The 26092-nt window shown below is 43.6% G+C and overlaps 1 protein-coding gene across 1 annotated transcript in view; it reads right to left on the bottom strand.

The window, feature by feature from the left end:
- Positions 1–21106, bottom strand: part of FGF5 (fibroblast growth factor 5) — a 28956-nt gene extending 7850 nt beyond the window's left edge. The window contains exons 1-2 of the mRNA XM_067557384.1: positions 20770–21106; positions 5097–5200 (exon numbers count right to left, since the gene is read on the bottom strand). Of these exons, the coding sequence (XP_067413485.1) occupies positions 5097–5200; positions 20770–21106 (441 nt within the window). The remainder of the gene's footprint in view (positions 1–5096; positions 5201–20769) is intronic.
- Positions 21107–26092: the final 4986 nt, after the last annotated feature.

The raw sequence follows: 26092 nt of genomic DNA, 5'->3' as shown, positions 1-26092 counted from the left end.
ACTGATAATTGTTAGGTTTAATATTATTTCTGAATCCAGTTTCCTTAAAAATTAAACACTTTATAATTTAATTAAGTTGCCATCTAAAGAAAGAGGGCTAATTTAAAGCACTAAGCTCAGATAAGAGAAAATGGGTCCCGGAGAATTGGTTTAGAAGGACCCCAAATAATTGTAGGAATTACTTTTATCTACAGTTCTCTCAAAGTCATCAGAATGACTTTTATATCAAAGAGCTTCAGTGAGTGACAGGCACAGGATTCGCTTTGTACTGTTTAAAACTCATTAGCCCATGAAATAACTTTATCCTGCCAAGACAGGAAAGAACAACAGATGCTGTTTTTGCATTATCTGCATTATTTAGTCCAGCAATCTTTAGACATTTGGGTCAAGTTTCTACAAATTTGTTGCTTTCATCTGACTGAGGAATCATGTGTCCTAACCTTTCAGTCTGACCTGTCTAATTGGTGTCCATTTATAACACGGTGGAGGGGGGAGAGGATTGGTGACAATTAACCTTATGCTGACAAGGGTTTAATTTAATTTCTGCTAATGCCAGGACATAAATCAAAACTTAAAACGGAATAATGAAGGTATTGGATGCCACTAAAAAGAACAGATTCTTAAGCATAATATAACCTGTGGTTACTTGCCTGTCCTGATATTTATACAAGAATGTTATTTTCGACATCCTCTTGATATTGAAGTTGCAATTGAGGAAAACCTATTATGGTAGTTGTAGGTGCCTTTATCTTTCTTTTATGAAGACTCTTATTTTTACAAAGCACCTGTGTTTTACTTAAAGTAAAAGGCTATCCCCCTTATAGAGAGGAATGAATCTATTTAGCATATTTTTCCTAGGGCATGCTGAATTTTCCTATTGCAGAATGATTAAATAAAATGAGATAATAATTGTGTTTATGTCTGGTAGGTGCTAGGCAGCCTAATGACAAAAAACCCAGGGCTTGATTTGTGCTTGCATGCATGCAACTGGTGTTCTCCTGCACCCCTAAAGGCAACTGTGCTCAACCAAGAGGTCACTCTACCTTGTGAGGACAAGCACTGATACCACTGTCATTTATTAGGGGAGGACAGCTTTAAATTCTGACCCCCTGGATTAGCAGAACTTTTGGGTACTCTGGCTCTGGGCAGACCCTGATTGGCCTGACACTCTTTGATCACTCTTACTCATGTTAAGTAATGCCTTACTCTGTAGTCCCACCGAAATCAACACATCTCCCTGTGCAGTAAAGGACTTCTCAGTGGGAGTAAGGGTGGCAGAATCGAGAAGAAGAATGCTCCAGTGGTTATGGCATTAGCCTAGGACTTCCAAGTCCCTCCTATGCCACAGATTTCCTGTGTAACCTTCAGCAAGTCATTTAGCCTCTCTGTGCCTTGGAACCCTATCTATAAAATGGGGATAATTGCACTTCCTGACCTCACAGGGGTATTGGGAGGATAAACACGCTAAAGATGATGAGGTGCTCAGATACTACAGTGATGAGAACCACATAAATACCTATGGTATACTCTAATCCTTTGTAAATTGCAATGGCAAGCTCTAGACATTGTTGCACCCCATCGCTATCGTCTGTAGAAGTCTGGTGAATCAGCATTCAGTTATTAATGTTTTTCTATTGCCTTTTCATTCAGTTCAGAGAACACAGTAATAAAGAGTCAGGTACAAAAAATATTTTTCACTTTATATCCCTATCAGGCTTAAATTAAAAAGCTCTGCTACTATGAACCCCATATTGTTATCTTGTTAGAAACCCTTACCCTTACTACACCAGATGTGTCAGACTCATTTCGGGGAGAGGGTCAAATCTGATGAGATTACAAATTTGGTTGATAAAGGTACTAGTGTTGATGTCATATACATAGACTTATATAAGGCATTTGACTTGGTACACACAACATTTTGATTAAAATACCAGAACAATATAAAATTAACATGGCATACATTAAATGGATTAAAAACTAGTTAACTGATCGGTCTCAAAATGTAACTGAAAATAGAAAATCGATTGAGTGGGTGTGTTTCTAGTGGGGTCCCACAAGGATCAGTTTTTGGCCCTTTGCTATTTAACATTTTTATCAATGACCAGGAAGAAAACATAAAATCATCACTGATAAAGTTTGCAGATGACACGAAAGTTGGGAGTGTGGTAAATAATGAAGAAGACAGATCACTATACAAAGTGATCTGGATCATTTGGTAAGCTGGGCACAAGCAAATAATATGCATTTTAATATGGCTAAATGTAAATGTACACATTAGGAACAAAGAACATAGGCCACACTTATTGATGGGGGACTCTATCCTGGGAAGCAGGGACTCTGAAAAAAATTTGGGGATCTTGGAAGATAATCAGCTGAACACGAGCTCCCAGTGCGACATTGGGCCCAAAAGGGCTAATGAATTACTTGGATGCATAAACAGGGGAATCTCGAGAAGGAGCTGAGAAGTTATTTTACCTCTGTATTTGGCACTGGTGTGACCACTGCTGGAATACTGTGTCCAGTTCTGGTGTTTACAATTCAAGAAGGATGTTGAAAAATTGGAGAGGGCTCAGAGCAGAGCATGAAAATGATTAAAGGATTAGAAAACCTGCCTTATAGAGATAGACTTAAGGAGCTCAACCTATTTAGTTTAACAAAGAGAAGGTTGAGAGGTGATTTGATTACAATATATAAGTACCTACATGGGGAACAAATAATGGGCTCTTCAGTCTAGCAGAGAAAGGTATAACACGATCCAATGACTGGAAGCTGAAGGTAGGCAAATTCAGACTGGAAATAAGGTGTACATTTTTAACAGTGAGAGTAATTAACCATTGGAACAATTTATGAAGGGTGGGGGTGGATTCTCCATCACTGACAATTTTAAAATCAAGATTGGATATTTTTCTAAAAGATCTGCTCTAAGAATTGTTTGGGGGAAGTTCTCTGGCCTGGTTATACAGGAGGTCAGACTAGATGATAACAATGGTCCCTTCTGGCCTTGGAATCTAAGAATTCCATTTTTAAATAATGGTCAGTTGGGTGGGGTAAAATTTGAGGACTTTTTTCAATCCATATGAATATCCTGCTGATTGCAATGGGAGATTTGTATATACAATGTGTCCTTTATGTAAAAAAATACACTTGTAGTCATTATTGTTCTTTATTATTTGCAGTCAGTATCACTCAAGTGAGAAAATCTGCTCCCTTTCAAATCACCACTACTTCTGCTCTAAGTGTCTCTTCCTTCTCTATCTTCCTCTATATGCTTCTCCACCTCTTCCCTGACTTTGTGTCTCTCCTCCTTTCTTCCCTCTGTATTTCCCTCCGTGCACTAATTTCCAGTTCCCCACTCTCCACACATAGGTTACACTCCCAACCCCATTCCAGTTGCTAAAATGAGCAATGAAATGCATAGACTGGCATTAGGTTTCAGAGTTAACAAATCAGTGAGGTTAATGGGAAGCTAGGGAGTTCACACCTCTAAAAGTTTCAGATTGTCTGCAGATTCAGGCGGTGTAATTGGTTCTGTAACACTTGGGAGATTTTCTTCACAACCTTGAGAGCTAGAAACTTGCTTTTGGTTAAAATAAAAGCTTAAATTCTGCAGATTCTGGATATTCTATGTGGGCCACATAAAAACATCCTCTTGGCCGAATTCAGATCATGGGTTGTTTGTTTGACACCTCTGTGTTAAAGAAATTTCTTTTTTCAGGACTTACCCTTTAGAATATATACATTTTAGGAAGAGTTATTTTTACATCAGCATAGTAAAGGTTATGATTTCTCTATACATTAGCAAACATTCCCTGTTCCCCAATAATAGTAAAAGCTAAAAGGAAAGAGTATTCTTGGTTTAAAAAAAAGCTGTAGGCATCTGAGAAAGTATATTGGAACCCACAGTATAAACAATATGTAGAAAAACAAAAGGGAAAAATATTTTAATGAAATAAAATAGTCAAATGTTACTGTGGTTTAGCAGATAGAAATAATGCTCCCACTTTGGGTCAGAGCCTGTATTTCGTTGAAATCTCAAGGCTTACATTCCTGGGGCATGATCCTGCAAAGTGGCAAATGCCCTCAACTTTCATGGATTTCATCTGATGTCCATGGGAATTAAGGTCACTCAACACATTGCAAAATGGCACTCACCAGAGACCTGCTCCCATTGAAACCAATAGGAGTTTTGCTATTATATTTAGTGGGACAAGAGAGGCCACTTAATATTTATTGTCTGTAAGAGGAATTTGGGAAGGATGTGGAAGGAGTGGCTATGTGCACTTGTGTGCTGTGTTCTGCAACAATCACCAGACCCCAAATCAGGGGCTAATAGTAAAGGGATTAATGCATGCTGGCCCCAGTTAAAGAAAGCCACTAAGCAAGTGCCTAAGTTCCATGAGACTTAAGGGTGCACTGAAAGTCAAGCATATACTCAAGTTTAGAATGCTGTAAAGCACCTCAGTGACTTAGCTTTTCTCAGTAGGGTTACCTTCTTGAACTGGGGACATATATAGGTATTTTCTCTTTTTTATTTTCTTTTTCTCTCTGTGTGTTATTACATCTTATTACAACTGGGATGCCTCCATCACATCATATGCCATCAGTGCAAACTGGCTCAAATGCCACATCTGCAACTTGATTTCCATCTGTTTCAATAAGCACAAGATCAGACCCCAATTCTGTGTCTCCTCATCCTTTTCTTAATAAAACACGTGGATAAAACTTTTTGTGTATATATATATATCCTTTCTCTAATGCAAAGACATTATTCAACAAGGAGCGTACTGTTTTGAAGACAGATCTCTGATTGCAAAAGAAAAAATCTTTCTTTAGTAAAATGTAATAAATATTGTACAGAGTTTCAAGTTTTATATCTACCTGTCATCTAATTGTCTATCTGTCTGTCTACCTATATGTGGCTCCCTCCTGCATGGTACTCCTCATTGAAGTCATAGAGGTTGAAAACACAGAATAGAAGTGCTGAGCACCTTGCAGGATTGAGCCCCAGGAGAACTGTTTTCGCTACAGTGTTACATGTGAAGTTGCCACAATGCCTTTAATAAACAATATATACCGGTAATTCAGTTTTTACTTACACTTGCATGGAGTTTTCCTTTTTTTGACATCGCTAAAAATTTGTTGCTGAAAACTCCTCGTATTCCTACAATCCCCTGAGACACAGCAAATATTTCCAAAATACCTAGGATGACAGAAATCCCAAAATAAATCACAATACTTTTCATATCACTGTAACAAAAATAAATTGTAGTTTCCTTTTGAAAAACCCTGATTCTCATCTTTCTTGGTTTATGCAATGACTTCACGTTTGAATATTATTGCTTTGCTTATTGGAAATGTACATTTATTTATATATGTTTTAAGATTTTTTTTAAAATCTTAAGACATCTTTCAGATGACTGACACTTCATCTTTAGAAATGCAAAGGATGTCTTTTGTTGTGCCCTGGATCCTGCAAAAACTTATGAATGTATGTATGTATGAATGAACGTAAACTTTAACATATGAGTAATCCATCGACATGACATGACATATAGTTAAGTACATGCATAAAGTCTTCATAGGATCAGGGCTAAATGCCCATACAATAACTTATGTCTCTATTAAATTTTACAGACCTCTTTTCCTATGAACACAAAAAAACCTGATTATGTTCTATTCAAAGTAGGCTACAACACAAACCAGCAAAAGCCAAGAAGTGCCACGGCCATTGTAGCAATTGTTTTATACTGTTGGGAGACCTCTTGGCCAAAAACTCAACTGTCCCTGTTTTTCAATGATGTCCCTAATTTCAGATCTAAATTTAATTCCAGTTCACACAGATTTAGTCCCTCACTTTTATTGTTATAAAGGATTTGCACCATAAATACAAGGGTAGAGCTGAGCTGAATTTTGAGTGATACATTCTGATTCAGATGAAATGTAGCAATGTCAAATCTGGAAAAGCATTCACAAATTCAAAATATTTTTTGGCAGGGCTCATCTAGCTGTATAACATGTATTAAAGAGTCCATTCAAGACACATTATTTGTATATGTTTATCATCTTAATACATCCAGAACTAGGGCAGATGAAATTTGGCTGAGAGAAAAAGAAGTAAAAATAAAGCATTTTAAATTTTGCCACATTTTATCCAAAATGAAACCATGCCTCCTTACTCACTGGTATATTGCACTATGGGAATAAAATTACAGCAAATATTATTTATGCTAAAGGAATAAATTCCATGACTTTTTAAGCTTCCTATGGGTCATATTTTAACACTCTACATTTAGTAGTATCCTACTCAGCAGGTATTCCCACATATTTCAATGGGACTTTTTGTGGAATAATTAGGGTGACCAGATATCCCAATTTCATATGGACAGTCCTGATATTCAGGGCTACAGTCTTGCAAATGCATGTATATATTTTTCCATCTCAGTGAAAGGAGGATGTAGGGGGAAAATTGTTTCAGGTTTGGGGTATATACTGTGCAGATGAGTCACAATCAAAACACCAGATGTGAACATTCCCAAAGTTTGCGGTATTCAAAATTTGGATTCAAATTGTGAGTCTTGAGCCCCCGTTTTATGTATTTACAGAGCGAGAGCTAGAGGTGCCATGTTGTTGTTGTGTTAACCTCAGAAATAAAACAGAATTTACAATCAAACAGCTAAAGCTTTGATTAATTTGTATACACCAGATAAGAAACTCACACAGGGTCCAACCCTGCTCTTTACTGAAATTGCAGGGATCTCTGGCTTGTACAGGAAAATCCCTCCCTGGGGTGGAAAGCTCAAACCTATTTCCCATCCTAGTGCATTAAAATTTGTGAGAGCTGTGGGAAGACTGCTGGAAGAGGGAGATGGATCAGTCACATACCTAGAGTTATTAATTTTCTTTGTATGACATACTATGCTGCCTAACCCTGTTCATATCACTGCTTTCTTGGGAAAAAAGTGGGCAGCAATCCTGTGTCCCTGGGTGACATGCACTCAGAGCGGCACCAACATTGGGCAATGTGCTCTGGGATGCCCTACCACAGCAAGGTGGAAAGAGAACAAGTTACACAAGCACCGTCAGGGGATTCTTGTCCCAAATGAAAAAGCAGCATGCCAGCCTGGTTACAGGATGCCAAACATGTCAGTTTAGGACAAACATTGTTATAGCTGCCATGGTTACAAACGACATGGACACAAATAATGCTTAAAGCCAGTTAGGTCAATACCTGGTTACAAACTCAGAGTATGTTTATACTGCAATCAGGAGGTGTGTTTGCAGCACATGTATACATACCTGAGAGGCTTCCACTCCAAAAAGGAGTTCTAATAGTTTGTAAGCCTATTGGGAGGCTGAGTCAGTCCCAGCAATTCTGGGTGAAGTTGTTAGATCAGGGATGTCCCAAAGCTTTGCAAAGAAGTAGATCCATTTCTTGGTGCAAACAAATCTGAATAAGCCTAAAACACCAATCTGTACATCTCATTGGCTGCAATGGGATATAAGCATATAATGGGATATATTATGGAAGTAAATGCGTGGTTATGCAGGTAGTGTCAGAGAGAGGGCTTTGGATCCTTCAACCATGGGATGTTCTTCCAGGAAGAAGGATTATTAGGAAGAGATGGGATTCACCTAATGAAGAGAGGGAAGAGTATCTTCGCAGACTGGCTGGCTAACCTAGTGAGGGGCGCTTTAAACTAAGTTTGATGCGGGACGGGGACCTAAGCCTGGAGGTAAGTGGAGAAGTGGGACACTAGGAGGAAGCAGAAGGAGGAGGGTGCAACAGAGGAGGCTTCCTGAATTGCACTGAGAAAGTAGGGCAATCGGCCAGTTATCTCAAGTGCCTATACACAAACGCAAGAAGCCTGGGAAACAAGCAGGAGAAATTGGAAGTCCTGGCACAGTCAAGGAACTATGATATGATTGGAATAACCGAGACTTGGTGGAGTAACTCACACAACTGGAGCACTCTCATGGATGGGTATAAACTGTTCAGGAAGGACAGGCAGGGGTGAAAGGGTGGAGGAGTTGCACTATATATAAGAGAGCACTATGATTGCTCTGAGCTCCAATATGAAACTAGAGATAAGCCAGTTGAGAGTCTCTGGGTTAAGCTTAGAAGCAAGAACAATAAGGGTGATGTTGTGGTGGGTGTCTGTTATAGACCACCAGACCAGGAGGACAAGGTAAATGAAGCTTTCTTCAGTCATATAGGGAAAGTTTCAAGTTCACAGGACCTGGTTCTCATGGGGACTTCAATCACCCTGACATCGGCTGGAAGAGCAATACAGCAGAGCACAGACAATCCAGGAAGTTTTTGGAGAGTGTTGCGGACAACTTCCTGGTGCAAGTGCTGGAGCAACCAACTAGGATCCGTGCTCCTCTTGACTTGCTGCTCACAAACAGGGAAGATTAGGTAGAGGAAGTAGAAGTGGATGGCAACCTAGGCAGCACCGACCATGAGATAATAGAGTTCAGGATCCTGACAAAAGGAAGAAAGGAGAACAGCAGGATATGGACCATGGACTTCAGAAAAGCAGACTTTGACTCTCTCAGGGAACTGATGGGCAGGATCCTCTGGGAGGTTAATATGAGGGAGAAAGGAATCCAAGAGAGCTGGCTGTATTTTAAAGAACCCATATTGAGGGTGCAGGAACAAACCATCCCGATATGCAGAAAGAATAGCAAATATGGCAGGTGCCCAGCTTGGCTTAACAGAGAAGTCTTTGGTGAGCTTAAACACAAGAAAGAAGCTTACAAGAAGTGGAAGCTTGGTCAGATGACTAGGGAGGATTATAAAAATACTGCTCGAACATGCAGGAGTGAAATCGTGAAGGCCAAAGCTCAATTGGAGTTGCAGCTAGCAAGGGACATGAAGGGGAACAAGAAGGATTTTTACAAGTATGTTACCAACAAGAGGAAGATTAGGGAAAGTGTGGGGGAGGCAACCTAGTGACAGAGAATATAGAGAAAGCTGAGCTACTCAATGCCTTTTTTGCCCCTCTCTTCACAGACAAGGTCAGATCCCAGACCACTGCACTGGGCAGCACAGAATGGGGAGGAGGTGAACATCCCTCAGTGCTGAAAGAACAAGTTCAGGACTATTTAGAAAGATTGGACATACACAAGTCCATGGGGCCAGATGCAATGCATCCGAGGGTGTTGAGGGAGTTGGCTGATGTGATTTCAGAGCCATTGGCTATTATCTTTGAAAGCATGTGGCAGTTTGCAGAGGTCCCTGATGATTGGAAAAAGGCAAATATAGTGCCCATCTTCAAGAAAGAGAAGAAAGAGGACCTACAGACCGGTCAGCCTCACCTCAAACCTTGGAAAAATTATGGAGTGGTCTTCAAGGAATCCATTTTAAGGCACTTGGAAGAGAGGAAGGTGATCAGGAACTGTCAACATGGATTCACCAAGGGCAAGTCATGCCTGACCAACCTAATCGCTTTCTATGAAGAGGTGACTGGCTCTGTGGATGTGGGGAAAGTGGTGGACGTGATATACTTTGACTTTAGCAAAGCTTTTGAGACAGTCTCCAACAGTATTCTTATCAGCAAGTTAAAGAAATATGGGTTGGATGAATGGACTATAAAATGCATAGAGAGCTGGCTAGATCATCGGGCTCAACGGGTAGTGATCAAAGGCTCCATGTCTGGCTGGCAGCTGATCACAAGAGGAGTGCCCCAGGGGTCAGTCCTGGGGCCAGTTTTATTCAACATCTTCATTAATAATCTGGAGGATGGGGTAGATTGCACCCTCAGCAAGTTTGCAGATGGCACTAAGCTAGGGGGAGTGGTAGATACCCTGGTAGGTAGGGATAGGATACAGAGTGACCTAGACAAATTGGAGGATTGGGCCAAAAGAAATCTGATGAGGTTCAATAAGGACAAGTGCAGAGTCCTGCACTTAGGATGGAAGAATCCCATGCACAGCTACAGACTGGGGACCGATAGGCTAGGCAGCAGTTCTGCAGAAAAGGACCTGAAAAGGGGTTACAGTGGATAAGAATCTGGATATGAGTCAGCAGTGTACCCTGGTTGCCAAGAAGGCTAATAGCATATTGGGCTGTAATATAGGAGCATTGCCAGCAGATCGAGGAAAATGATTACTCCCCTCTATTCAGCATTGGTGAGGCCGCATTTGGAATATTGTGTTCGGTTTTGGGCCTCCCACTACGAAAAGGATGTGGAGATGTTGGAGAGATTCCAGTGGAGGGCAACAAAAATGATTAGGGGGCTGGAGCACAAGACTTATGAGGAGAGGCTGAGAGAACTAGGCTTGTTTAGTCTGCAAAAGAGAAGAATGAGGGGGGATTTGATAGCAGCCTTTAACTACCTGAAAGGAGATTCCAGGACGATGGAGCTAGGCTGTTCTCAATGGTGGTAGATGGCAGAACAAGGAGCAATGGTCTCAAGTTGAAGTGGGGGAGGTCTAGGTTGGATATTAGGAAAAAGTTTTTCACTAGGAGGGTGGTGAAGCACTGGAATGGGTTATCTAGGGAAGTGGTGGAATCTCCATCTTTAGAGGTTTTTAAGCTGCAGCTTGACAAAGTGCTGGCTGGGATGATTTAACTGAGGTTAGTCCTGGTTTGAGCAGGGTGTTGGACTAGATGACCTCCTGAGGTCCCTTCCAACTCTAATCTTCTATGATTCTGTGAGGCATATCATATATGCTTATTTGCTTTGCTGAATAGTGATGGGATTCCCTATGTGCTCAGGTACTTTGCTGAAGCAGAGCCCAAGTCATCAACTATGAGATTTCAGTAGAAAAAGGACTGAGCACAGTATATTTCTCGGCATTCAAAGGCCCTAATATGGTGATATACATTGAGCCCTTGCTCACATGAGGAATTCAGGGTAAGTCTTCACTGACGGCAGCAAGTTTGCTGTCTTCAGATCGATTATTCCAGATTGACCCGCTCAATCGATCTGGAAGTCGATTTAATAAATCCACCCCTGGAAAAAGAGTAATGCTGTGCTGACAGGATCGCAAGTATAAGTTAGGAAGTTGACGGGAGCTGCGCATCAACTGCCACCGAATTTCCCAGTCATTGTTGACCACGCCTCAGATACCATGGTGACAGAGTAATTCCATGGAAGTCAATGGGAAAAAGGAGAAATAAACTTTATTTTCTTAGGGCCAGGTTCTGCCATCCTTAGTCAAACTAAATAGTGCAATATTCTAGGGTGACCAGACAGCAAGTGTGAAAAATCGGGACAGGAGATGGGGGGGTAATAGGTGCCTATATAAGACATGGAAGGCCTTATTCTGATCTCACTTACACTGGTGTAAATCAGGAGTGATTCCACTAAGTCAATAGTGTTACTTCAATTTTGAACTGGCATAAATATCAGAATCTGTCCCCCAAAATACAGGCATGCTTTGTATGGGGAGATTTTGATCGACCAGTAAAAGGGCCAGGAACCACTTGATAGTATAATATTGATTATCGTATTTGTTGCTAACAGCAGCCAAACTTGGTAGGCCTTTCTGCAGGCCTGTGCAGTCTTGGCATGACTAAGCCAGGAGGGAAGGGGAGCCTCTTGCTCAACCTTTGCCTGACCCTGCACTTCTCTCTGATGCTCTAGTGAATGTCCTGGGATCTGTGTTTCAGGAAAAGATCAAGAAGCTTACTTATGCATGCCCTCTGGGAGATGTTTGTCCCGGCCCCCAGATACACAGATTCTGTAGGAGCACATCTAATTAATTAGTCCTCTGGTGACCTTAGGTCTAGTTTTTGAAATTTTTTTCCTCTTTCTTGATGTGTTATTGTCTACTAACAAGGATAAATGTGGGGGAGAGGCTTGGACTCTTTGGGATCTCTTCTTGGACACAGCTTCTGGATCCTTCAACGGCAGCTGGAAGATCAGATCAAGTGGAAAGCCGTCGCTGTTTCCACTCGAAAGCCACCCCAGACTTCGGTAATTATTAAGGATTAACCAGGCCTCATATACCATGGAGTGATTTACTAACCTGTTGCAGACGTGTGTAAGTGCTTGAGCCTAAGTAAAAGTATAGCTTTGTCGTAAGAGCACTTTTGAGATATAGTATTTCTACCAGTCCATCTATTGGCTAGACGACCGTGTCTCCATTTGACTCATTTCCTGACACCACCTCGCACAACATAAAGTTACCATGAGCTTTGGGTTGGCAGAACACTGGATAACAGCTTGACAATTAATTTTATATAAGAGCATCGATCTCTGAGAAGCCTAATCAATAGTTTCAATAAGTTTAATACATGGAATTTTTTACTCTGCAAAGAGCCACTGAATGAATTGATCAGTGGCACTGTTGATTTCACTGTACTTTGTGCCAGAAGAAATTATATAAACTGCATAGGATATGGTATTGTATATAAAAATATGTGAGGAATGTGCTAGGCTTGATGCTATGCCTTTCGGATTAAGAGCAAACTTTGTCCATGGAAATATTCCAATTACAATATGCTTTTAAAAATGAACAAAATCAAATCACTTTTATAAAGCCATTTTGGAAAATCATGAATGTTCCCATCTTATCCTGCAATCCTTGAGCATCCACGTCTCTTTTTGATTTCAGTGGGATTTCTGGCATTCAAGAAAAATACAAGATCAGGTCTCTTGAATCCCAGTCCAATGCTATCTTTGACTAAAACATCCTTCCACAGATTTCAATAGGAGAGACACAAGCATATTTCTGACTAGAATTGGGCCCTATACGTTCTCTTCTGACCTCACAGTCACACAGCAGATCTCCTAGATTCAGGATAACTTCTGCATTAGAAGGGTAGACAATAGGTTCACCTGGGTTCTTCCATTCTCCCAGCACTTCATCTCCTCAGCTTTTATGATTGGTGTGACCCAACAAGCATAGGTAACCTAACATGAGAACTTATTTGCATGCTGCTGTTTGAAACAAATAGTTTTTGAGCCAGCATAACAGACCATCTGCTGCCTTCAGTCTGTACGTACGGGCTGTACCGTGGATCAGCGGCAGTGGATAGCTAAGTGAATTGAAGAGATTGCCAATCTCATAGGTGCTAATTTGTGCATACAATCCCTGCAGATTGTAGCCATAATGAAACACACTGGAGACAGGACCAGATCACAACCTTCCAAGATAAAACCCCACAGAAGACGGTTAAGAGGGGAAATAAACTCTGTGCCCCTGGTTCCACCTCCCAAGCCCAGAGGAAGCAAAGACCATCTGAGACTTTGTGCCTCCATTTTGGCTCTGGGGCTCAGATCCTTGCAGGTATTTAGGCTTCTAATTTCTACTGATTTAAATGGAAGTTAAGAGCCTAAATACCTTTGAGGACCCAAGCATGGGTCCCTAGTACTGCCCCATCACTTCCTGGCAACACAGCTGTCTTGGAGCCGCTATGCAGGAGCCTGCCCTGTTGCACCTGCCTTGTGGCCTCGCTTACATAGAGAGGTTTGTGAAGTAAATACAACCACTGCCTGTATTAATTTTCTCCTTGTGTTTGTGCAGGGTGCGTAGGTTAACAAGGTGCACTTCCCCTCAAGCCTCCTGGCCCCGCCCAGCCAATGCCTAGGAATATAGGAGTTAGATATATTCCTATAGATCAAATCAGTGGTTCATCTAGTTAGATATTGTGTTTCTAACACTAGCCAATAGCACATGAAACAAACCAGTAATGGACAATTATGGAATCACCTGCTCATATGGAAACCTACTTCCTAATTCTCATCAGTTAGTGGGTGATTTATGCCTAAGGTCGTATATTGTTTATTTAAAAATGCATTTAACCTATCAGAGGTAACTATGCATGTGCTTGTGATCCATATAAATATCTTATCCTCTTCTGAATCCTACTAAGCTCTTAGGTCAAGATTTTCAGATATCACTATTGATATTATGTACCTCAATTTTTGGATGCCCAACTTGAAACATCTCAAAGGGGGCTGGTGTTCAGCATTTATTGAAAATCTGACCTCTTTCAAGTGTCTCAAGTTGAGCACCCAAAACTGAGATACTCAGTATCACTAGTCACTTTTGAAAATGTTGGCCTCGATGATGTGTTGTAGCAATGAACTCCACACGTTAAATATTCACAATTTTTAAAACAAATTATTTTTATCACTTAAATTTTTTAGCTTTCAATTTCATTGAATGTTGCCTTGTTCTTGCTCTCAGAAAAGATAGGTAAGAGCATCTGATTTACCTTCTCTATATCACACATTATCTTGTATCACACCACCACTTAGGCCCTGATCCTAAAAGTTGCTCCATGTAACTGAACCCTGTGTCCATGGGGAGCCCTATGGTTCACCTATAAGGAAACCTTTCAAGACTGAATTTAGAACCCAGAAATGCTCAAACCATTCCTTCCAGTATGCATAATCTTGCCTTTGCCAACACTGTCTTTCATATGACCCATTAATCTAGATGTGTAAGGTCCTGCTGAAGTTTCTCAGGATCTTCTCGAGTCTTGACATACTCAAATAATTTAGTGGCAGCTGAAAAATTTGACACTTTGCTTCCACCCCTCTTCCAGTTCCCTAATGAATATATTAAACAACATCCTTGGGGCACCTTCTATTAGACTTTTGTCATGTTTAGAATTGACATTATTTCTTGTCCCTTGGCCAGTTTTTAATGCATGGCAGTACTTTTCCTCTTACCCTATGTCTATTTAGTTTCCTTTACTTCTTCTTGTGCGGGATTCATTCCCGTGGCCCATACCTTCTCTACTTGTAGATCTTTGATCTTTGTAGATCTCCTCCTCCCCCAGGTCACTGAGAAGGTGGGAATGTGGTTGTGAAAGTAGCTTATCGCCCCTATTCCACCTGAGAAGCGTAGGATCGCTGCACAGGGGCCCTCCTCTGCTCATGGATCCTCGGGGTGTTATCTGCTTCATAGTTATTTGGCAAGTCTACGGACTTTTACTTTTTGTGTGAATAACCTTATCTGTGTAATGCCTCTGAAATTCACCACCTTCTTTTCACATCTCTCCATGATGTTTCAGGAAAGCATACTGGATCTTGGAACTTTCCTGATGAATTCTGATGATGACCTTCAGTCACCCAAAATATCACTTTGGCCATGAGTATCTCAGGTGCTCTCCTATTTTGCAATTTGTGTGATGAAGCTTCAGTTATGGGTACAGAACAAGAGAACATGTTCCAAATCTTAATGAAGCCATTGTAAAAATGATCCTGTCTAGATAAGAAGCATCAGAACAAACAAAGCTGAACTCCAGATAATACTATTTGCAGCTGGTATGTTAAGTCCAGTGAAAAAAATTAGAGATTCCATTTGTCTAAGCATCAGTCTAAAATGTACTGCAGGGGCTGTAACTGGGTTGTATATGTATGTATGGGTCAAACACTGATGCTGGTACCCCTTTTCCACCTGTGCAGGAGGAGGGGATGCAGAGCAAAAGTGGGTGATGACAGATAAGAGCCTGGGGAAGCAGCTTTGTGAATCAAGAGAAGGGGAGGAGGAGAAACATGTTTAGGAGAGTACTAAGAAGTAGCTGGTTATCCATGTAGATATCCACATGGAATTAATACTGATTCTTGCAGCATTCATTTCCAGTCTGCACCTGCACCCCTCTTGGCAATTTAGGGCAAGTGTAGGCAGGACAGCCAATGACAGCTTGACTCCTGAAGTACCTATGTTCCCAGAAGGATAGGAAGGTTGGACAAGATAATGGATGGATAGCTCCTCTGCTGGCTGAGTGCTTCCTTCCCCACTGATTCTGGGTATCAATGGGTTCAGATGCCCCATTGTCCCACCCATCTCCTTTGGAACGCCCAACACTGTCTCCTCAGCAGGTGCATTAGCTGTAAACTCTGAGTTGAAGCAGAGATCTAACAACCTCACCCACAGGCAGAGCTGCACACCAGTGCCTGAAAAAGATTAAAGGGACAGAATCTAGTATAAGTTTGGCTTTCCTGGTCATGTGTGCAACCTTTTAGGTTACATGAATGAGCCTACAAGATGGCCAAATGGAGCCCTCTGTAAGGTGCAGAAACTATAAAAAATCGTGATGGGTTAAAGACAGAATATGAGATTTCAACACATTCAACGCATTCAACACAGATTTCAAAATGATCCTTTCTTTTAGGAAGAATTACAATGAATGTGGATAGAATGTGATGCAAGGAGCTATGCTCAAGTGGACCCCTGTGCCTGATTGCATGATTAGGGCCTAAATTATTGACTATGGGCCAGATTCTGTAAATGCTCTGTGAGCAGAACTCCACATCCAGAGGTGATACAGAACCACACCCCATGTTCTTAATGTTCTTTTTAAAGCAACACCAGCTCTTTCTGCCATTTTGATTTCCAATAACAGGACATTTGCACCGTAATAGTAAGATCTGAACAGTAGTCCAAGCCAATGATAGTAAGACAGGAGCTTCTGTGCCCTTCTCCAGGAGGAGATGAGATGAGGAGACTAGCATTTCTCCTGAGATTTAGATTTAAACAAAAGTATCTTATTGCTTCACTCAAACAATACAACACACAAAAAAGGAAAGCATGACAGAGTTAAAAGTAGGAAGGTATGAAAGTCAGGACAAAAAGGTAAGCAACTTTTCAGGCCTTAAATGGCAGTATTATCTAGTGGTTTGAGCATGGAACTAAATGTCAGGAACTCCCTAAATTCTTATAGTGACTGCCACTGACTTGTTATTTAGGTGTGGGCAAGTCATTGAGGTGTGATGTTAAAAGTGTTCAATTTTCCTTTACTTCAATGGGAGCAGAGTAAAGCCAGTGCAGAGCGCTTTTGAAAATCTCATGCTTGTAGAGGTGCTGAGCACTCACAGTTGCCACTGTCGTCAACTGAAGTTGCAGCTGGTCAGCTATTAAACTTTCTACCCCAATTTTCTCATATCTAAAATGTGACTAATATTTACTGCATCACACAACTGGTTCTGAGGATTAATTAGTTGAAATGGGGTTCACTCTGAAAAGTCACTATAAAGATGACATTGGAAGGTTCCAAGTTCATTGTCTCTTAGTTGTTTCCATATCAAAAGTGTGTGGTTTATAATTAAAATGATGTTTTTTCTTACTGCAAGACCTGTAGATGTATCATGGTAACCAAAAATCAAATTGGTTTCTTTCCCTCTTGTGCACAATCATCTGTAACAGAGGTTCTGGCAGTAAAATTCTGCTCGCAGAATACCTGCAACCATGTTGTCTTCCAGTTCTGCCTCTGGTGACATATATGTAACCCTATTGCTTTCACTCAGGTTGCATAGATGTAACTGATTGGAACCTAGAACACAATTCTGATCCTGAGGCACTTATAAAAATAGAACACAATTCACTCTGTTTTAGCTGTATTTGCTGTCCAAGGCTAACAAGGAGTACACACTTATTTTTGTTGAGCAGTAATTTGTTATGACGCTGAACACAGGAGGAGAGCAGATCTGTTGAGTAAGAAGGTAATATTTGTACATAGTCATATTAAAAAAAAAAAAAAAAAGAACGGCCTTTTTGAATACCTGATAGCCCTTTACATTTTCAAAGTACTATCTATACATGTGCTAGGTATTACTAGGTTGTATCTTATCTAATTTTTTTATTAATGATATGGATGAAGGAACAAACAGCAGGCTTATGAAAATAATAGATGAATTGGGTGAAACCATGAACACCAATAAAGACAGGAAATAATACCAAGAGACATAAAAAGATTCATCTGGGAAAAAGGTAAACTGTTACAGCTGAGGGAAAATAACCCAAAATAGGCAATCAGTGGGAGAGAGACATAGAATGAAATCAAGAGACTGAAAAATTGAGAAAGAGTAATAGCATATTAATAGATGAAATGCTGACAATAAGATCTATTAGACTATAGGAAAGTCTCAGAAGAAGTGATGGAATCCCCAGTGTGTGACAGATTTTAAAACAAGACAGTGGAGTATTATTTATACCTGGACAATAGGTGAAAACATTGCATTATTAGGAAATAAGTTAACTCCCATGGGTGGCGTTTTCAAAAGCATTCCATCATGCCTTAACTCTACTCCCATTAAAGTCAAGGGATGTTTCTCCAGTGATTTCAATGGAAGCAGTTAGGCCAACACTGAGCTATTCTGAAAATCCTACCTGGTAGTCCTAGGTAATTTCTTTCTTTGTGGGTCAAATTCGGGGCCAGCTGACAGCTCTGTGCACACCCCCTTACTTCAACTGGCTGGTAATGGGCTTAGCCTTGGCCTGTGAGTTTACAGCTGTGCTGCAGGACTCCCTCCAATTATGCACCCTTTTTCCCCAGGGCCTGCTCCTCCTCCTCTTAAACTTGCATTGCTAGAGCCTTTTGCTCCCTCTGGAAGCACTGACTTACATCTAAAACTCTGGACTCTCTCTTCATAGGGATTTCTGGGCTACCAGGAGCCCAAGAGTCCCAGGGGGAAGGGGAACAGGTAGCAGAGGTAAAGAATACCTGGAGGGGCCCAGAGCTGGGCATGTGTGTGTTTGAAGGGAGGGGCACTCCCTTTCCCCCCAGTCCTGTAGGCCACCCATCAGCCCGGGTCCCCCCATTCCAGCCCAGAAGCCAGAGGCGTCGCTAAATTTGGAAGAGTCTTGAACCAAAACAAAGCTGCAGTAGGTCACTGGGAGACAGATGGACTTTGAACCCCTGGCTTCCTGCAAGGGCTGCACCTGTTTGGAGCCCAGCCGTGTCAGCTTCAACCGCCCCAAACTCAGAGTGCTTCCTTGCCCAGCGATCACAGGCTCTCTCCACTCATGGGCCCCGGGCCTGATCCTTCCCCAGCTGAAACCAAAGAGGGCTTAAGCAGGAGGAGGCTGGGGCTCCTATTCACTGGCTGCTTTCTGACAAGAAGCCCACAGCAGGGTCTGAGCTCTCACATTACCAAGCAGTAATGCAGCATTGTTCACAGAGGCACCGGGCTGCCCACCCAGTTCTCTCCTCTTGCTGCACTGCCTCAGCTCTGGGTCATTGCATCTTGCTGCCCCTGCTGCTCGCAGAGTAGCTGCAATGACTAGGATTGCCCCTACCACTCTGCGACTCACTGCCCTTTGGGGGAGCAATCAAATCGGAGAGCAGATTGCCTGAACGAACAGGACATACAGACTGTATTCCAGTTACCAAGGCAAAGTTACACTAAATCCCTAGAGTCTAGTCCAATTTATATAATCTATATCCACATAGTCTAGAGCTAATGTAGCCATATAACCTATTCCCATAGTCTAGATCTAATTCATATCCACATTGTCTATAGTTTTTTATGGTCACATAGTCAACATCTAAGATAATGTACAGCCATATAGTCTATTCCCATATAGTCTATATCGAAATTATACCTGCTTAGTCTATACTAACAGATTCCAAGGCCCGCAGGGACTATTGTGATAATCTAGTCTGACCTTCTGTATAACAGACAGACCAGAGAACATTTTATGTATACACACATAGTCTATAGCTATTTATAGCCACAAATATATATTTGATCTCATTTATATCCATGTAGTCCATACCCATAAACTATATCTCATTTAAATCCACATAGTGTATATGGATATAAAGTAGATTAGATATACACTATGTGCATATAAATGAGATATAGCCTAGGGGTATAGACTATATGGATATAAATTAAATTAGATATAGATTAGATATATAAAGTATATCTGTATCAAAATAGATAGATTAGATGGAGCTATGGAATTAACGTTTGCACTTATAAAACATACATATACATTTCAGCTAGCAACAACAGCAAAATAAGGTGTATTGGTTGGCCATATGAATAAATTCTGTCCCACAAAGGCAAATGGGCTAGGGCGCAATCCATCTCATAGTACAGTCAGAGGAATATCTCAGTGATTTCAGGGGGAATTGGATCTGGCCTCTCTCTATGCAGCAAATCCATTATTAATGAGTAAAAAAGAATTAAATGAAGCACACTAGGGTGACACAAGGAATGTAAAAACGTTAAGTATAGTGAAACAGAGAAATCAAAACCGTGTTACTTGTTCAAGGCTAGTTGCCGGGTCAGATCCTGTGCTTTTACTCTCAGTATATATTAATGAGCTTGTCCTTCTGGGACAATGTACTGGGGCTCTTTGGGTGTGAGAAATTAGGGTGAAATCAATTATATTGTTTTTTAAAATAGTACTTATAGTTCTGCCTATTTTGCAATGTGACATACAAGCTTTATTGCATGCCAATAGAGTTATGAACACTATGCCCCAGTAGTTCAAAAGAAAGTTTTTGCTTCTCTCTATCGCCTGGGCTTTTTCTGAACTTCTCTTACCTCACCGCATAACACACTCACACACTCTACTGCGATTACGAGGTATTGCACGAGTTTCTCTCTAGCATACTCGCATCATAATTATTATTTCGAACGTTCAACCTGTTTTAGATTACAGTCATTGCTGGTATTTTTCTCATCAACTAGTGATGTGTTTACATCTCCGTCTAATTACCATTTATTTGACACAGATTTGTTTTGGTTTTGTTTAATTTCTATCCCGGGATCAAACGAGGACAGAAAAGAAAAACCCCAACTCGGGGGAAAAGACAATCTGGCATGTTTAAATTTGTTCTCTCCAGTTGCGTTGCTCAGGTCACTCTTTAACCACTTCGGTGCTAATCTTTCGGAGGCCATAAAGGCAGAAGATGGCCTCTGCTCCCAGCTAGCCCAGACCACTCATAGCTACAGATATGGGGAGGGAATTCCATCCAAGCCCAAGTCTCCGGGAAGGGTTTCCTTGCTCCCCCTGGCTCTCTCTGTTCCCCTGGAGCAAAGCGGCCGCCACAGGGTAGAGAACACAACTTACTTAAGAGATTCGCTTCATGGGAGCCGTTGACTTTGCCATCCGGGTGGATCTGCAAGTGGAAGCCAATGCCTACCCTGCAATAAAGGCTGCCAGTCCTGCGCCCCGATGGGCTCCACTGGAAACTGCTTCTCTCCGGTCCGCTTCCCGTCGCTCCCAAGGAGGAGGAGGAGGAGGAGGAATGGGAGGAAAGTGATGAAGCGGAGGAGGTGTTGCGAGCGCCGCTGGCGCTGGCAGCCTCTCCACGCTGCGCTTCGGGGGGCAATTGCTCCTTCTGCGGCCGGGCGACGACGAGGCTCAGGTGGCTGAGGACGAGGAGGCAGCAGAAGGACACGCTCATTCTTCCAGCGAGGAGGGTTCCCGGCGCATCTTGCGAGGCTCCTGCTCCCTCTGCACCCGGGCCGCGGGCGCGCGTGTGAGATGTGGCACGGCCGGCGAGCGGCGCTCGGAAGGCATAGCCCCCTCGCTGCAGCGAGCGAGGGAGAGCCGAGGGAAGCGCTGGCGCGGAGATATTTATAACACGGGTGATCTCACTGCTAGATGCATGCCTGGAGCCGAAAGGAGGCTCTGCCTCCATCCGCCGCTTGGCTGGCTCCAGCTGGGATGAGGGAGCCTCGCGTGTCCCCGTGAGGAAGAGGCGAAGGGCGGAGGGGAAGCTGCACCCACGGGCACTGGGGGGAGAGGGCGGTGCGGATCGCACCAGAGGGCCGGCTGCGCCAGCGGCTCTTTACGCACCACCGGGCTGATTCCTATCCAAGGGCAAAGGCTGCAAATAATTCATAACGGGGACAGCAAAATGGGCTCCCCGGAGAGGCGGCGGCGGAAATGGGTTGCTTCCACGGGGGGCGATGGAGGGGGAGATTCATCTACAGCCCCTTCCCCGTAAAGATGCCGGCTCTGATTTGAATCACCAGCCACAAAATGAGTCCTGGAGACCCGCGGGAGAGGAGGGGTCCCGCGTGGCTTGGCCAATGTGCATTAGGGACTCAAGGGAGCGCTTCCACTCTGGCGATCAATGCTCTCCCGAGCTGGCTGGGGCTGGGGAGTGGGGGCTGAATGGGAGTGTGTGTGTGTGTGGGGGGGGGGGCTCTGTGCCACAGATCCACCTGGCAGTGCAATGCATTATTCAGTGTATGTCCCTACAGAGAGACACACACGCACGCATCCCACGCAGGCAGTCATGGCCCCCAGCGCAGCATTTAGGACCGCTCCTGGGCACGTCCTTGCTCTGCTCCCTCTATGCAGGAGGCATTTGTTAGCTGTCTCTCTGGGCGGCCCTGCCATTCCAGGGACCCCGCTGACCGATGAATGACAATGCGCACTGGAGTCAACCGTAGGAAACCTGAGACTAGCGGGTTTCCCTTCAGGCAACGCCCAGCTGTCATTTCCGGGAGACATATACCTTACCGCCTCGTTTGGCATGGGTCTGCCCGTAAACAAGTTCAAAGTTTTACGCCATACTTCTCCTCCGAGCCATTCTTCGTCTGGCACGCTCCTGACAAGGGCACGCTATTGACCGATCATGCCCGTTCACGGAAGCCGTGGCTGATACTAAGATATGGCCTCATGCATTATTAAGCGCTTATTTAAAGCTTCCCACTTCAGTTACGAAAAGCAAATAAAAACATCCAGCTGTTGTAGACCTGGAATTCTCCTATCGGCAAAGCGCTTAGCATAAACCAAGCTATAAAAAGAAAGCACTGTGTTTGCAAAGCACTGAAGCTGCTGTCGGGCAGGGGGAAAGAATATGTGTGCGTTTGTGTGTAGATAGAGATATAAATAAGCCCGATCCTGCACTCTTTCCTCGGGGATATCAGTGTGAAATAATGCAGGAGCCCAAACTTAATGAGAGTTCGGTGTCAGGAATATGGCATGATACATATGTGTTCAGGCATACATACTTCCATAGGAAGTATAGCTAGGTATTACCATAAAATATCAATCGTATGTACGTGTGTCTTTGTAAGCATATATATAGTGTATGTACAATAGAGACGTGTGTATACACAACGCACGTATATATGCATATAGATATGTGTGTGGTGTATGAATGTATATACGTGTGTGTGTATACATACACACCCACGTATGATATATGCCTCCATACGTACAACACACGCGCACACTACACATCCCTCTACAAAATTAGTCTGTGCTTTCCATGGCAGGCTGTTTCAGATTCATTTGTGTCCCTTCTGAACAACAGGTGTGCTCTGAATGCTGCGGCTTTAAGCCGCTCACAAATGCTCATGCAAATAAAGTAAACACAAAGCTCCTCGCAGTGTAAGTGTGCCCCCGGGAGGAGTGTTCTCCTGTCTGTTGTTTATAGGGATTTTTGTGCAGTCGATTCAGGAAAGTGTATCTCACTCTCCTCCTCCCCCCCCCCTCGCTGCCGGATGCTTCAGTTGTGTTTATAACTTGCAATCAATGCCCATCGCGTGGGGAAAGGCTAGTGCCAGCTGTTTTGTCAGGCAGAGTCGTTTAGTTTCTTCTCTTCCCCCCTCCCTGTGTTTTAAGTCATCCAATGTAGTTGATACAACTGCATTAGTCCTCATGGGCCCGATCCGAGATCTTAACCCAGGCAAATCTCTCAAGGAGGCAGCGGGAGTTTTGCCTGAGTAAGGACTGCAAGATCAAGTCTTCCTATGCAAGGTTAGCGTTGTCCGTCCTGGGAGCTCCTGCACACACACACCAGGTGTCACAAACCAGGAGGCTGCAGCTTGGGTTAGTACCACCTACCCTCCCAACTCCCAGATCCCACAGAGGGCCTGATCTTGGAGCCCATGGGATCTTTATCTTCGATTTTAATGGGGCCCAGCGCTCCAGGGATGCCATTTAGCAGCGACACAATGAAACGCCAAAGTTTTGCGAAGTTTTATTTCCCTTAGGAAGGGCAAGGGGGAACTCTAATACTTTCATCCCCACAGTTCACATGCAACACGTCAATGCAAACTAAAGTCATGCCCTACATGGTCTTCTTTAACAAAGTAAACCAGCTGGATGTGCATATGATGCAGTCAGTGCAGTCAGTAAATCAGAACAATTTCTGAATGGACACTTTTAAATCCCATTTCGCAGCCATAAAACTGGTGCAAAGAACAGAACAGTTAGCTTTGAAAAGTCAAATCAAGCATAGAGCGCTGGAAGGGGATTTTCAGGGCAGTGTTAACTTTTTATAACACAATTTTTGTGCTTCTAATTGGTGCCAAAATAACTGTTAACCCTCCAAACAAAAACAGTATAAAATAAATGAAGTACGTACAAAAGAAGCCTGTAAATGGCCTATACTTAACCCACAAAATGTCATTATGTGCATATATATGCCTTATCCTACACTTTCCCTGGAGCAGTACAATGACACAGATAATATCCAATTTTCCTGTTAAGACAGCAGCTCTGATATTGTTTAAAGCCCACGTATTAGATCAAAGTTAAAACGTTCCTTTCTGAATAATCACGGCTTGAGAAGTTCAAAAATGGAGTTAACTACAATGTAACTTTCAGAAGAACGCATTTTTAATAATTTCCTGGCCAGACTTTCCAATTTTATTTTGAATTAAACATTTTAATTGATTAGAAAGTAAGACTAGGAAGATCATTCAATTTATTCAGAAATTTTTCTATAGATCCCCCTAAAGATAATGATCTGAAATTGACACTCTGCTAAACAAATCTCTACACCTTGCCACTTAATTGGAATATAAAAGAAAAATTGGAAGTGCATTCCTAGAGCAACCTGAAAAGATCAAAGAATTAACCTGCAGGGGTACTTTTCTCAAGACCGCTAACTGAAAAATTAAAACCTTAAAGGAATATTAGCAGCTGCAAAACAAGCACGGAGATTGTGGTGGTCAGCTCGTGCATCCATTAGATACTAAATATCTTGATCCAGGTTGTTTTCCAGCCTATTCCGTCTCCCATCTCCAGCTCTGAGAACAGAAGTTACGATCAAATCGTCCGTGGGAGGTAGTCCACCCCAGCCAGTTACCTTCTGCTTTTAACTGGGATAGACCAGACCTCATTCGCCCCCGTCTCGGCTCCACGATCCGCATCCCCCGACACACGGGTGACCCCAAATAGCCGATTCCCGAGCACGCCGCACGCTCCCGAGTTCGCCTGTAAACGTGTTCCGGGCCTGCCTGAGCTGGGAGCTCTCCGCAATCCGGGCCGCGTCTAACGGGAACCGGAGAGAGAAGCGGCAGGGGCAGCCAGTCCAGCCCGCGGGCAGCAGTGGCAGCAGCGGCAAACAGTAATGGGCAAAGGGCAACCACACAGGGGGAGAGAAGAGGGGGGAATTCAGACACAGAGCGGGGGGGGGGATGAATGCATTGGAGGGAGAGCTAAACCCAGGCTACAGAGCCTATTGATTTCGGGGGGGGGGGGGATAAAGGCACACGGCTTCTCCGTGCCCGCCGCCACCCCCATCGACCGAGCCACGCTGACCGGAGCCTTGTATCTGTCTACACGGCCGGCACGTCGCAGGCCGGAGCTCCTTACGCCCGGAGCAGGCACTGCGCTCCGGGCCGGGCTGGCAGTTGCGTGACTAGGTCTGGGTAGAGCCCTTGCTGCCTTTCTTCAATCCCCCTCCCGCAGGGAAGCCGGCGAGGAGCAGGCGGCGCCTGAACGGGCTTCCGACTGGCCGGCCAGGCTTCCCATCCAGCGACTAAGGGAGCGGGCGGGGGGGATAATCGGTGCCGGGCCCGCCCTGCCGGGCAGGCCGAGGGGCCCTGGCATCACAAGGCTGGCAGAAGCACGAGGCGCACCTGCCGCAGCCTTCACGCAGGCAGTGAGTGCACCCGCCGCAGAGCAGAGGGGTAACAACACCCCCCACCACCACCACGTGTGCCAAGCTGTGTGTTCACCGGCTCCGGCACGCTGGTTCCCGGCCAGCTGACTCCCGAACCGAAGCGCCGCCTAGGTTCTTAGGCAGGAAGGGTATGTCCCTAAAACAGCGTGTGTGTGTGTGTGTGTGTGTGTGTGGCGGGGAGTTAAATCAGAGCATAAGAAACACAACGCTCTGCACGAGACACCCCTAGACTATACATTTAAACCCTTTTTACAGTAGCCACTGGGCCACACCGTCGGCTGGCCTGAATCAGCCTAGCTCCGCTGGCCGAGCTCGGCGGTGGCTCTGCACCTAGAAGGAGCACGTGACCGTCTAGATCCCTCGGGGGAAGGCTCGGGGCTCCTTTGCAGGCGATGTGAAACGATGTGTTTTACGGGGTGTTCTTGGGTCCACTACACCAACGGGCGGCTCGTTTATGGATGCACGCAACAGCCGAGACGTTTTCCTGTCTGTTAGAACACTGCTCCGAACTCTTTCCGC

The sequence above is a fragment of the Emydura macquarii genome, unplaced genomic scaffold (assembly GCF_026122565.2).
Source record: "Emydura macquarii macquarii isolate MOO-44397 ecotype Brisbane River unplaced genomic scaffold, CSIRO-AGI_Emac_v2 contig_1790, whole genome shotgun sequence".
NCBI lineage: Eukaryota > Metazoa > Chordata > Testudines > Chelidae > Emydura > Emydura macquarii.
This window is presented reverse-complemented; position numbering and strand designations above follow the sequence as displayed.